Here is a 13,662-nt window from a genome sequence, read left to right on the forward strand (position 1 = left end):
TAAAATAATTTTTTTTTCTTTTTTCTTTTTCTATATTATTTTGGGCGGCACGGTGGTGTAGTGGTTAGCGCTGTCGCCTCATAGCAAGAAGGTCCTGGGTTCGAGCCCCGGGGCCGGCGAGGGCCTTTCTGTGTGGAGTTTGCATGTTCTCCCCGTGTCCATGTGGGTTTCCTCCGGGTGGTCCGGTTTCCCCCACAGTCCAAAGACATGCAGGTTAGGTTAACTGGTGACTCTAAATTGACCGTAGGTGTGAGTGTGAATGGTTGTCTGTGTCTATGTGTCAGCCCTGTGATGACCTGGCGACTTGTCCAGGGTGTACCCCGCCTTTCGCCCGTAGTCAGCTGGGATAGGCTCCAGCTTGCCTGCGACCCTGTAGAAGGATAAAGCGGCTAGAGATAATGAGATGAGATATATTATTTTAAAAGCCCTTCTAGGGATGGGCATTGGAAATTAGCCTATGGCTATAAATGCTATGATGCCTACTGTTAGGCTGTTGCATAGCCTGCATGATATGTATCTGTCCCTATCAAATAAACCATAACTAACTAACTAACTAACTTTCACGCATCGAGAGCTTGTGACTGATGTACAGCATGGGACGCTCCTCACCCTCCACCTATTTGCAATGCCCCACCCCTATCCATTCGCCTCACCTCATATTCAACGCCCCCCAACTCGCTGTGTGACCTCGAAGGGCCCTTGCCACTTGGCTACTAATTTGGAGCTCGATGTGGGCAATAATATGAGCACTTTGTCTCCCGGTGTGAACCATCTAAGGTATGTGCCCCTGTCATACAGCCAGACTTGACGTTCTTGTGCCTGCCATAAATTCTCCTGGGTTAAGTGTGTGAGGGTGTGGAGTTTGGCGCACAGGTCAAGAACGTACTGAATTTCATTTTTGCTAGGTGAAGGTCCCTCTTCCCAATTTTCTCATAGCACATCCAAAATGCCACACAGCTTATGCCCATATAATAGCTCAAACGGTGAAAAACCTGTGGAGGCTTGCGGGACCTCTCGTACTGCAAATAACAGGGGCTCGAGCCATTTATCCCAATTACGTGCATCCTGACTTACAAATTTCCGAATTAAGTTTTTGAGTGTCTGATTAAATCATTCCCCTAAGCCATCCATTTGTGGATGATAGACACTGGTATGGATAGACTTAATTCCCAATAACCTATGCAGTTCACACAGTGTGCGTGGCATAAATGTAGTGCCTTGGTCTGTCAGGATTTCTTTCGGAATCCTGACCTGGGAGATAATATGGAAGACCACTTCTGCAATACTGAATGTTGAGATATTGCGGCGAGGCACTGCTTCTGGATATCGCGTTGCATAGTCCACCAGAACTAAAATAAAGCAATATCCTCGTGCTGACCAATCTAATGGCCTGACGAGATCCATACCAATTCTCTCAAAAGGACTCTCGATTAGCAAGAGAAGGTGCAAAAGTGCTTTTGGAGTGCCTGCGGGATTTAATAATTGGGATTCGCGGCATGCCGCACACCACCGACGAATATCCCTGCGAATCCCTGGCCAATAGAACCAGGCCATTATTCGGGCTAGTGTTTTATCCTGCCCCAAGTGTCCGGCCATGGGATTAAAGTGAGCTGCATGGAATACGAGTTCCCTATGGCTCTTTAGGATCAACAACTGGGTTATCTGTTCACCGGTTTGAGTGTCCTGCATCACTCGGTACAACATATCCTTAATAATAGCAAAATATGGGAAGGCCAGTGTTGCACTTGGCTGGAGAGTTTGACCATCGATTACTCTCACTTGATCAAACGCATGATGCAGAATCTCATTTCGCAACTGCTCTGACAGGAAATCCTCAAGGGAATCCCTGAGAAAGGGAGGCGGGCAAGCTGCTCCTCACTCCTCATATCGCCCTGATGCGGTGCTGACGTAGACGGCTCTGTGATAGCTTCCCCAGTCAATGCTACGCTGGGATCTTCTCATGACATGCTAGTGCAGGACCCACCTCCTACTATGTGTTCCATCAATTCTTTAAATTCTGGCCAATCAGTCCACAAAATCAGTTAGTGGGTCAGACAAGGATTAACCACAGCCTGTAATCTATGCTTTTGTCCCCGGAATAGAATGTGGACAGACACTAGAGGATAATTGTGAATGTCCCCGTGCACACACAACACCTTCACCACTTATGCTCTCCCCAATGCCTCACTTCACACCAGACTTTGATGAATTGAAGTCTGATTACAACCGGAATCCACCAACACGTGATATGTATTCCCTTGAACACTTACCGGTATGCAATACGTTCCGGCCCAATCAGGGGTGGTCTCTGGTGCATCAGGGATCCAGATCACAGCTCCCACCTCCATTGTGGAGCTCTGACTCTGGAGATGCTCCGGCTCCCCGCTGTGCCAGCACACCGGCCCAGACTTTCCCTCTGCACCGGCGTTATGGGTGTCACTCACCTGAGGGGGAGAAGACAGACACAGAAGAGGGAGGTGGGAGGACACCACAGGTGTGATGGGCTGGCTGGGGAGGAGCTGGCTGCTGCCTCTGCGGTGGGGGAACGGGGTGGGGAAGAGTGGGGAGACAGGAAATGAGGAGAGGCGCCTCATCTGCCTGCTGTCGGAACCACCTCCAGATGGTCCTCCAACAACTCAATGGCTTGTTTTAACGACGCCAGGCGATGACACTGGACCCATTCTGCCATTCCTTCCGGAAGTTTAGAGATGAACTGTTCCAGTGCCACCAGATCGATGATCCCATCGGCGTTGCGGTCTTCTACCCTCAGCCACTGCCAGCAGGCGTCCCAGAGTTGCTGGCTGAGTGCGAACGGCTGGCCGACCTCCTCCAACGTCAGCGTCCGGAAGCGCTGGCGAGGTTGTTTCGGGGAGCAGCCGACATGCTGCAGGATGGCTTTCTTCAGGTTGGTGTACATGAGCCGGCAGTCAGCAGGGAGCTGTAGTGCTGTGAGCTGCGCTTCGCCAGTCAGAAGCGGGAGGAGGCGTGCCATGCGCTGCTCGAGCGGCCACCCCCATGTTTCAGCCGCTTGCTTGAAGAGAGCAAGGAAAGCTTCTGGATCATCCTGCAGGCCCATCTTCGTGAGGGTGACATGAAGAGGACCCGCCGTGGTGACGGTCAAAGCCCCTGCCGACATGAGCAGATGCCGGAACGCCTGGTGGTCTTCCTGCTGGGCCAGCATCAAGGCATCAAAGCGTTGCTCTTGCTCCTTCCGGAGGGTGGTCAGCACTTCATGCTGGTTCTGCTGGGTGATAGCGAGGGCATGGATGAGCTCTTTGAATGGGGAGTACTCCATGTGGTGGTCCCTTCTGTACTCCTGGGTTTCAGCACCACTGTAACAGTCCCTGATGTGGGTGGAGTACAGAAGCACGGCAGGCAGGAGTTGATGTTCTCACACACTTTATTTTACCTATTTTCTTAGTTTTTCAGCTTTGCTCACTCATACACAGTCACACACACACACACACACACACACACACACACACACACACACACACACATGTTCTGGTTGGGAGAGAGCCTTCTCTCTGCTCTCTCCCTCCTTTTCTATCCTCTGTTCCTGCAACAGCACAAACACACAACATTAATTAGCCACAGGTACATTGATTTTGCCACTCACCTTCCCTCCATTCACAAACTGACACTTGGCCACGCCACCGCTGCCACACATGCCTACCACTTTAAAGGTGCAAATTGTTGTTTTATTATGACACAGACAATAATAATAAGATGAAATAATAATAAAATGATTAATAAGATGAAATAATAATAAGATGAAAAAAAAAACAGAAATCTGGAGTGTACATAGGTATTCATCCCTTTTCATATGAAACCCCTAAATAAGAGCTGGTCCAACCAATCACTTCATAATTCACATAATTAGTTGATTAAGATCCACCTGTGTGCAATCAAAGTGTCATATGACCTGTCACATGATCTCTGTATAAATCAGTCTGCTCTGGAAGGACCCTGACTCTGCAACACTACTAAGCAAGCAACGTGAAAACCAAGGAGCACTCCAAACATGTCAGAGACAAAGTTGTGAAGAAGTAAGGATCAGGGTTGGGTTATAAAAAAATATCCCAAAGTTTGAATATCCCACGGAGCACCATTAAATCCATTATAGAAAATGGAAAGAATATGTCACCACTACAAACCTGACAAGAGAAGGTTGCCCACCAAAACTCACAGACTGGGCAAGGAGGGCATGAATCAGAGATGCAACAAAGACACCAAAGATAACACTGAAGGAGCTGCAAAGATCTACAGTGGAGATGGGAGTATCTGTCCATAGGACCACTTTAAGCCATACACTCCACAGAGTGTGGCTTTATGGAAGAGTGGCCAGAAAAAAAGTCATTGAAGATGTGTAATCCCAAAGAAAATATTGGGGTAAATCAATAATTATCTGACTCTGAATACTGCCGTCAGACATGTAATCCGTTTGGTTGATATTCTACAACATAATTATGGCAAGCAGACACGTTTGACAAACACAATACATCCATGTAGGTCTTTGCATATAAATAAACAGAGTTGTCTTTGAATTGTTGAGTATAGTGTATACAGAGAGCAATGTACTGCATTTGATCATGTTGAAAAATCATGTTGATGAATCCCCTTGAATTATAATTTTCACAGCAGATTCATAGTGAAGGCCAAACACTGGAAAATATCCCACAGAATTCACAAGAAAATAAGAGAGTAACACCAATCCCATGTATGTCATCCAATCACGGTAAACATTTCACATAAATTATTTCTATAGTTTCTATAGTTTATGAAAGTTTATTAATATCTGCATACCACAAATATTATAAGTATAAAAACAACTATTTATTCAGTTTATTATTATGATAGAAATTTGATCTGCACTTTGTAATATAAAGCATTGTTATATTCTGATATCCCGCTCCTTCTGAACTACCTTTCACTCAGTAGTTGGAAGGAACAGCCATTTGGACCACACATTAATATATTTTTAAAAGCCAGGCCAGTGTGTATTATCTCACAATTGCTGACAATTAAAACATTAGAAAACGTTTTAAAACAAAAGAACAACTATGTCAAATTAATCATCAATAATGTTTTATCTTTGGGTTTGGTTTTTGCATGCATTGCTTTTGAGAAAGCATTTGGCCTGCATTCCTGTCTCCCAACTGATCAACATAATAGTGCAACTGTTTTTCTTGATTGATGGTCACACACCAAATCTCAGTTCACTTTTTCTCACTGTCTGTCTCTGTAAGCTTTCAGCCTTCCTGTAGCTATGAACTGGACATCAAAGCAAGAGTGGGCTGAAGTAATTGAGTTTAATTATGCAAGCACACACCACATCAGAGACTTGGAAGCTCTCAAGAACTTTATTCTCCGAGGCCTTAGGCTGACTGTGGAAGAACAGAAGGTTTGACTTAAAGAAAAACTATAATAATAATAATAATAATAATAAATCCATACCAAAAAGTATAATGCTTTATTTAATTGGTACCCACATTGGGCCTCATTAAAACACATTTAGAAGCATTGTTTATACCTTTCATAAAAAATGATGAATGATTTAAGATGAGGCAGCACGGTGGTGTAGTGGTTAGCGCTGTCGCCTCACAGCAAGAAGGTCCGGGTTCGAGCCCCGTGGCCGGCGAGGGCCTTTCTGTGCAGAGTTTGCACGTTCTCCCCGTGTCCGTGTGGGTTTCCTCCAGGTGCTCCGGTTTCCCCCACAGTCCAAAGACATGCAGGTTAGGTTAACTGGTGACTCTAAATTGACCATAGGTGTGAGTGTGAATGGTTGTCTGTGTCTATGTGTCAGCCCTGTGATGACCTGGTGACTTGTCCAGGGTGTACCCCGCCTTTGCCTGTAGTCAGCTGGGATAGGCTCCAGCTTGCCTGCGACCCTGTAGAACAGGATAAAGCGGCTACAGATAATGAGATGAGATGAGAGATTTAAGATGATGAGGTTTATGCCAACAGTTGTGAGATAACAGAGGTTTCCATGTATTAATGAGCTTGTTTGAAACATTCCTATTTATTTAGCTGACATATTAATTTCAGAAAACTGAAACTCTTTAAATATGTTTATAGTTAAATATTTTTATTTGTTTAGTGATACTGGTGCTACTTTATTGGTTCATGTTATTCCTGTGAGAAGTTAGAGGATGTGTGCTGTTCTGACATTGCAGAGAGATATTGCTAGCACAGTTACAATGCAATTGTAACAATGACCTGTTTAGCACAATGCCAGTGAGCAGAGTGTACACATGAGAGTCAGATCTGATTTTCTGCCTTAATGCAACACAGATCTGATGTTTTCAGGGCTGTGTAAACACACAATTCTGATCTTTTCAAATCAGATTTGAGTCACTTTCATATGTAATCCTAGATCGGATACATATTTGATTTCTGACCATGCAACATGAATGAGAATGTTCAGATCTGAATTCATGTGGCTTTTTGACTGTACGCATGTGCTGAGTTTTGTCATCATCAGCCAGCACTGGCAGTTGGGCAAAACAACAATGGAGGAGAGCTACAATAGCTGTGAAAACAACAAAAGCTGTTTTTCTGGGTTTTTTTCCCCTTCTCAACTTGATCATGTACAGCTGACGAACTGTTTTCTGTCTTCAAACAACAGCATGCTGGAGTACCCAGACCTGAAGCAAGCTATACTGCAGCAGGTCAGCCACAGCCCAGAAGGGCATTGCTAGCACTCCTGCACGCTGGCATATGACAAATTCGGCCACTTCTTTGCTTTCATGCAACAGCTCTGAGACGCCTGCCAACAGTGGTTGCTGGCGGGCTGGTGTGATGTTGAGGACATCATTGATTGAGTGGCACTGAAGAAGTTTTTCATACAATTGCTGAGCAAAACATCAACATGGATCCAGTGTCACTGTGCAGTGTTGTTGGAGGAGGCAGTCTGGCTGGCAGAGGATCACCTGATGGCATTTACCGGGAGCAGGTGCTCTTACAGTGCTCTTGCGCTCTCTCTCTCCCTTTCTTGCTCTCTCTCTTGTTACTGGCTATCTGAAAGACAGATGGAGACACACATTAATAAACATGTTACCTGCTGGTTCAACCTGCCTCCTCACCATTCACAGCCAACGCTCGACCACACCCTTGCTGCCACAATGACCCTTCTTTATTTCTTTGTTTACCTATTTAGATTATCCTTTTGGATCCTTCTACATTTATTGTATTGTGACCTAGGCCTGATATCTGACTGCTTTTTTGATTGTAGCTACCCTGAGATATATCTGTGTATTTACCCTAGCCTCCCTTTTGACTTTGAGTTTTGGATTGTGGACTGTTGTAATAAACTTTCCTGCATACATACAGTGGTGCTTGAAAGTTTGTGAACCCTTTAGGGTTTTCTATATTTCTGCATAAATATGACCTAAAACAACATCAGATTTTCAGACAAGTCCTAAAAGTAGATAAAGAGAACTCAGTTAAACAAATGAGACAAAAATATTATACTTGGTCCTTTATTTATTGAGGGAAATGATCCAATATTACATATCTGTGAGTGGTAAAAGTATGTGAACCTTTGCTTTCAGTATCTGATGTGACCCCCTTGTGCAGCAATAACTGTAGCTAAATGTTTCTGGTAACTGTTGATCAGTCCTGCACACCGGCTTGGAGGAATTTTAGCCCGTTCCTCCGTACAGAACAGCTTCAACTCTGGGATGTTGGTGGGTTTCCTCACATGAACTGCTCACTTCAGGTCCTTCCACAACATTTCGATTGGATTAAGGTCAGGACTTTGACTTGGCCATTCCAAAACATTAACTTTATTCTTCTTTAACCATTCTTTGGTAGAACGACTTGTGTGCTTAGGGTCGTTGTCTTGCTGCATGACCCACCTTCTCTTGAGATTCAGTTCATGGACAGATGTCCTGACATTTTCCTTTAGAATTCGCTGGTATAATTCAGAATTCATTGTTCCATCAATGATGGCAAGCCGTCCTGGCCCAGATGCAGCAAAACAGGCCCAAACCATGATACTACCACCACCATGTTTCACAGATGGTTCGTATGCTGAAATGTAGTGTTCATATGCTGAAATGTAGTGTTTTCCTTTCTCCAAACATAACGCTTCTCATTTAAACCAAAAAGTCTATTTTGGTCTCATCTGTCCACAAAATATTTTTCCAATAGCCTACTGGCTTGTCCACATGATCTTTAGCAAACTGCAGATGAGCAGCAATGTTCTTTTTGGAGAGCAGTGGCTTTCTCCTTGCAACCCTGCCATGCACACCATTGTTGTTCAGTGTTCTCCTGATGGTGGACTCATGAACATTAACATTACCCAATGTGAGAGAGGCCTTCAGTTGCTTAGAAGTTACCCTGGGGTCCTTTGTGACCTCGCTGACTATTACACACCTTGTTCTTGGAGTGATCTTTGTTGATCGACCACTCCTGGGGAGGGTAACAATGGTCTTGAATTTCCTCCATTTGTACACAATTTGTCTGACTGTGGATTCGTGGAGTCCAAACTCTTTAGAGATGGTTTTGTAACCTTTTCCAGCCTGATGAGCATCAACAACGCTTTTACTGAGGTCCTCAGAAATCTCCTTTGTTCGTGCTATGATACACTTCCACAAACATGTGTTGTGAAGATCAGACTTTGATAGATCCCTGTTCTTTAAATAAAACAGGGTGCCCACTCACACCTGATTGTCATCTCACTGATTGAAAACACCTGACTCTAATTTCACATTCAAATTAACTGCTAATCCTAGAGGTTCACATACTTTTGCCACTCACAAATATGTAATATTGGATCATTTTCCTCAATAAATAAATGACCAAGTATAATATTTTTGTCTCATTTGTTTAACTGGGTTCTCTTTATCTACTTTTAGGACTTGTGTGGAAATCTGATGATGTTTTAGGTCACATTTATGCAGAAATATAGAAAATTATAAAGGGTTCACAAACTTTCAAGCACCACTGTACATCTCATCCCTGAGTCCTCCACATTACAGAAGGCTTTGTATGGAACTGTGGATACAGCAGGAGTCCACAAATTCTAGTTGGCACTCACTTACTAGGTCAAAACTACCAAATATTTGCCCATTTGGCTTCCGCTTTGACTTCCCTCTGTAGGGGTAAACTGAAAACTCTGAGATGGACCTAAGATGCCACTCAATCATTCAAGAAACTGAAGAGTCAATTCAGCAGTGCCCCCCTTTTCCATCACCCAGATCTTTTGCTCCCATTCATCATCAAAATAGATACCTCCAAAAGTGGAATCAGAGCCATCCTCTTGCAATGCAATGACAGTCCACCCAGTAGTTTATCCTTGTGTATTCTTCTCATCAAATTTAAGTCCAGAAATACATTATGATGTGGGAGAACTCCTAGCAGTCAAAGTAGCACTTAAAGAATGGCAACACTAGTTGGAAGGGTTGGAAGATGCTTTTTACTTGATTTAAATTTACTCTTTCTTCCAGAGAAGGAAGTAAAAATATTAAAGCTGATGAACTTTCTTACCAATCTGAGAGTTCACAAGTAGAAAGTACTAGGAAAGACATCCAGCAGACACAACAAGAAGACCAAATCCCACCAGAGTGCCAACCAGAGAAGACCTACTGTACAAATTTCTGAATATGAGTATGGCCATTTATTCAACAATCAGCATTTACCCAACAAATTCTGGTGGTCCATGAATTCTCCTGATGTCACAAGGTTTGTCAAATCTTGCTTAGTGTGTACATAGTCCTGTACCTCAAAGCAACAATGCACTGGACTCCTTGAACCTCTACCCCTCCCACAGTATATTTGGTCTCACATAGCTGTAGATTTGGGGCAGCACGGTGGTGCAGTGGTTAGCACTGTTGCCTCACAGCAAGAAGGTTCTGGGTTTGAGCCCAGCAGCTGACTGGAGCCTTTCTATGTGGAATTTGCATGATCAAGGATTTTTATTGTCATTGTAAATCACAATGAAATTCAATTTGACACTCTCCTAGCAGCAATTAAAAGGGATTAAAAAAAATCTATATGACACAAAAAAAAACCCCACAAGTGATAAGACAAGGTGATAGAAATAGTTGCAATTATAAATAATAAGAAAAGGTAAATACATATAGGCAGCATCATATAAAGTGCATGCCAGTGGCGGCTGGTAGTCTTTCAAACAGGGTAGGCTGGTCGGTTATGATATTTCCAGATTTTAAAAGAAAAAACACATAAATTTTGCCCATACTCTTGCCTCTGATCTGGCTGATTGTTGGCAGGGTCACAAACTGTGAAATAACAGGTTCGTTTGGCCCATTAGCCTACTGTCCAATATACATGATGTTGGGGGGGTATATTTTAACATTTTATATTTTAAAATTGTGGCATGTTGTTTAAAAATTGATCATTATTAAAAGCAGCTCTTTGTCAGGAACCTCAGCAGTACCAGCAGAGCATTCTGGAATAGGCACAAGCACTGACCTTGGGGAGCCAAACATAGAGCTGGGTGCCACACATTTCATTCAATGACACTTTCCCTATATTTTACTTATTTTGACTGAGAAATGTTTTATTGACAATTTTGATAACCCTTCACTTTTAATCCAGGTCTGTAGTGTGAAATGTTCTCGGCTGTGTTTTTGTTTAAAAATGTTTTCCAAATTGTAGCTGTGTTTAATTCATATCCAGAAAAATATACATTCCAATATAATATACTCAGCATAAACATTTTAAATAGATTCTATATTTTTGGTCCATCCATGACATATTACTAAAGTAGCCTATTTACTGTTGTTGATGTGGGTCACTTGCTGTTAGCCAATTCACTTTCTTGTACCAGGAGAGCTGAAAGGAACGAGTATTATTCCCTACCTTTTTCACCAAGTCAATTTGAGGCGTTGGTCTACCCTGCTCTTTAATTTAAATTTTTTCCTCGAAAGGAAGACTGGCAAATGGCTTCGCCAAAATTAAATCAGCAATGCTTGGCATCCGTGCGCAGCTTTCTTGCTAGCTGACTAGCCCCCTCAAGTTCAAGTTCAGTCACTCAAATAAACGAAATTTCTGGAACTAAGATGGCAAACTTGACAACACTATATTTACACTTTATTTACAATGAGAATATATACAAACTAAAAAAGCTGGTAGAAACCGTATGTAATGAATGAAATCGAAATGTAAGCTGATCTCTTACAATACACTACACTACTTGCGAATCCACATGGGACTGAACTGAGATTCACCGCTGCCTGTCTATATTTGAAACGAGCTGTCAATCAAAGAAAATATCCGGCCGCTTTCACCAATCACCAGTCTCCTCGCGGAAAGCTTTGCCATGTCCCTCCCATGTGAGGCTCGGAGTCCGTAAGCGGGCATTTTCGCAGTATTTGTCCAATAATCATCTTGCATTTTGAGATTGAAAAGCGCATAGCTCCCAAATGCCATTGAAGTCCACTGAGGCTGGGAGTCCATGGGGTGGGCGTTTTCGCAGTATTTGTCCAATAATCATCTTGCATTTTGAGATTGAAAAGCGCATAGCTCCCAAATGCCATTGAAGTCCACTGAGGCTGGGAGTCCATGGGGCGGGCGTTTTCGCAGTATTTGTCCAATAATCATCTTGCATTTTGAGATTGAAAAGCGCATAGCTCCCAAATGCCATTGAAGTCCACTGAGGCTGGGAGTCCATGGGGCGGGTGTTTTCGCAGTATTTGTCCAATAATCGTCTTGCATTTTGAGATTGAAAAGCGCATAGCTCCCAAATGCCATTGAAGTCCACTGAGGCTGGGCTGCATCGCGCTGTCACGAGGGGGAAAAACTCACGCACACATTAGGCGAACTGGGGAAAGTTATAACGGAATGATTTCGCACTGTAGTTGGGTTGAGCACATATATTTCTATGATTCTGGATCTGAAATAGCAATGTTATAAGGTCGGCTATAACATAAGCCTAGCGCAATTCATCCTACACGATGTTCGTCATTTTTAGAGGAAGCTGAGCCTCCCTCGTTGTCTTCAAGCAATCGCCCATGGTGCATGTAGTTCTAAGTGGAGGCCTAAGTAGAGGCCGCAGCAGTAGGCTGTAAAATGTATTGGTGCTAATAAAGTGCAATAATGAAAGCGACACTGTAAGAATGAGAGTGGGTGGGTGGAGCACAGAAGTACGGCACAGACACATCTCACGCTCATTCCCCCATGCACACACACACTGACACACAAACACACACACACCACTACCACCTATACATGAGTCCATATCAAGTCCATGCTGTCGTGTGTGTGGGAGGGGCAGTGATTCAGGGCAGGGGTTGTGGGTAATGGAGGCTGCAGCTCTAAAGCTGCTCCCCAGTCCTATATGGGTGGAAGGGTGGGAGGGAGGAAGGGGGGGAAGTGATGAGAGCTACAGCTCTTGTTCTAAGTGGAGGCCTAAGTGGAGGCCACAGCAGTTTCCGGAGGGGGCGGGGGGTTGGGGGATGATGGAGGCTACAGCTCTTGGGAAAAAGCTGTTCCTCAATCTTGTGGTTTGAGTCTGTAATGTGCGGTACCTCTTTCCTGATGGTAGGGGGACGAACAGGGTGTGTCCTGGGTGGGTTTTGTCTGTGCTTATTGACCTTGCCTTCCTCCTCAGGTGATCAGCACACACAGAGTCCAGGTTCAGGAGCTCAGCCCCTATAATCTTTTGAGCTGACCTAACCACCCGGGGCCAAGGCCCTCCTGTTCTCTGCAGTGCAGCCTGCATACCACACATTACAGCTCTGGCAGAGGATGCTCTCTATTGTACTCCTGTAGAAGTTTGTGAGCAGGTGTGGGGGTAAGCCAGCCTGTTTGAGTTTTCACAAGAAGAAGAGCCTCTGCTGGGCCCTCTTCACCAGGTTGGAGGTATTAAGCACCCATGTTAGGTCCCTGGTGATGTACTTACTCACTTACTTATGCCCTTCGCCCCCTGCGGAGCATAGGCCATCAACAAGCTTCCTCCAGCGCACCTGATTCTGAGCCTTTCTAGCTAGTTCTGTCCAACTCCAGTCATTCGCTTTAACTTTGCTCTCCAGATCCCTTCTCCTACTGTTTCTTGGGCGCCCTCTCTTCCTTTTTCCCTGGAGATTCCACAAAAGAGCCTGTCTCGTGATGTTGTTTGCTGGTTTTCGCAGAGTATGACCTAACCATCCCCACTTCCTTCTTCTGATTTGCATTGCTACTGGTACTTCCCCAGCCCACTTCCACAGCTCCTCATTTGAAACCTTGTCTTTCCAGAAGATTCCAAGAATTCTTCTAAGGCAGTTGTTAATAAAGCTTTGGATTCTGCTCTGTATCTTTACGGTAGTTCTCCATGTTTCTGCCCCGTAAAGCGGAATATATGAAGTTTAGTTCTTATCGATAGCTCCTTTGATGACCAAAACTTTCTCAACATAAGGAAAGCTGCTCTAAGCCTTGCCAATCCTTGTCAAAGCATCCTTGTCTGTACCTCCCATGGTATTAACAACACTTCCAAGATAGGTAAATTCTTTAACGTCCTCCAGCTGCTGTCCATCCACCATGATAGGTTCTTCACACGTGGTATTCATTCTTAGTACCTTCGTCTTCAACTTGTTTATCCTCAGCCCCACTTTTGCTGATTGCTCTGCCAGCCTTGATGTCTTTTGCTGCATTTGCGTATGATTGTGAGAAAGTAAGGCGAGGTCGTCTGCATAATCAAGGTCATCCAGTTGTTCCCAA

The 13,662-nt window shown here is 44.1% G+C and overlaps 1 protein-coding gene across 1 annotated transcript in view; it reads left to right on the forward strand.

The window, feature by feature from the left end:
• LOC132872346 (leucine-rich repeat-containing protein 43-like) overlaps positions 1-13,662 on the forward strand; it is a 59,145-nt gene that overhangs the window by 13,732 nt on the left and 31,751 nt on the right. The window contains exons 8-9 of the mRNA XM_060907116.1: positions 4,642-4,746; positions 5,249-5,404. Coding sequence (XP_060763099.1) covers positions 4,642-4,746; positions 5,249-5,404 — 261 coding nt within the window. The remainder of the gene's footprint in view (positions 1-4,641; positions 4,747-5,248; positions 5,405-13,662) is intronic.

This window comes from Neoarius graeffei, chromosome 24 (assembly GCF_027579695.1).
Source record: "Neoarius graeffei isolate fNeoGra1 chromosome 24, fNeoGra1.pri, whole genome shotgun sequence".
NCBI classification, from domain to species: domain Eukaryota; kingdom Metazoa; phylum Chordata; class Actinopteri; order Siluriformes; family Ariidae; genus Neoarius; species Neoarius graeffei.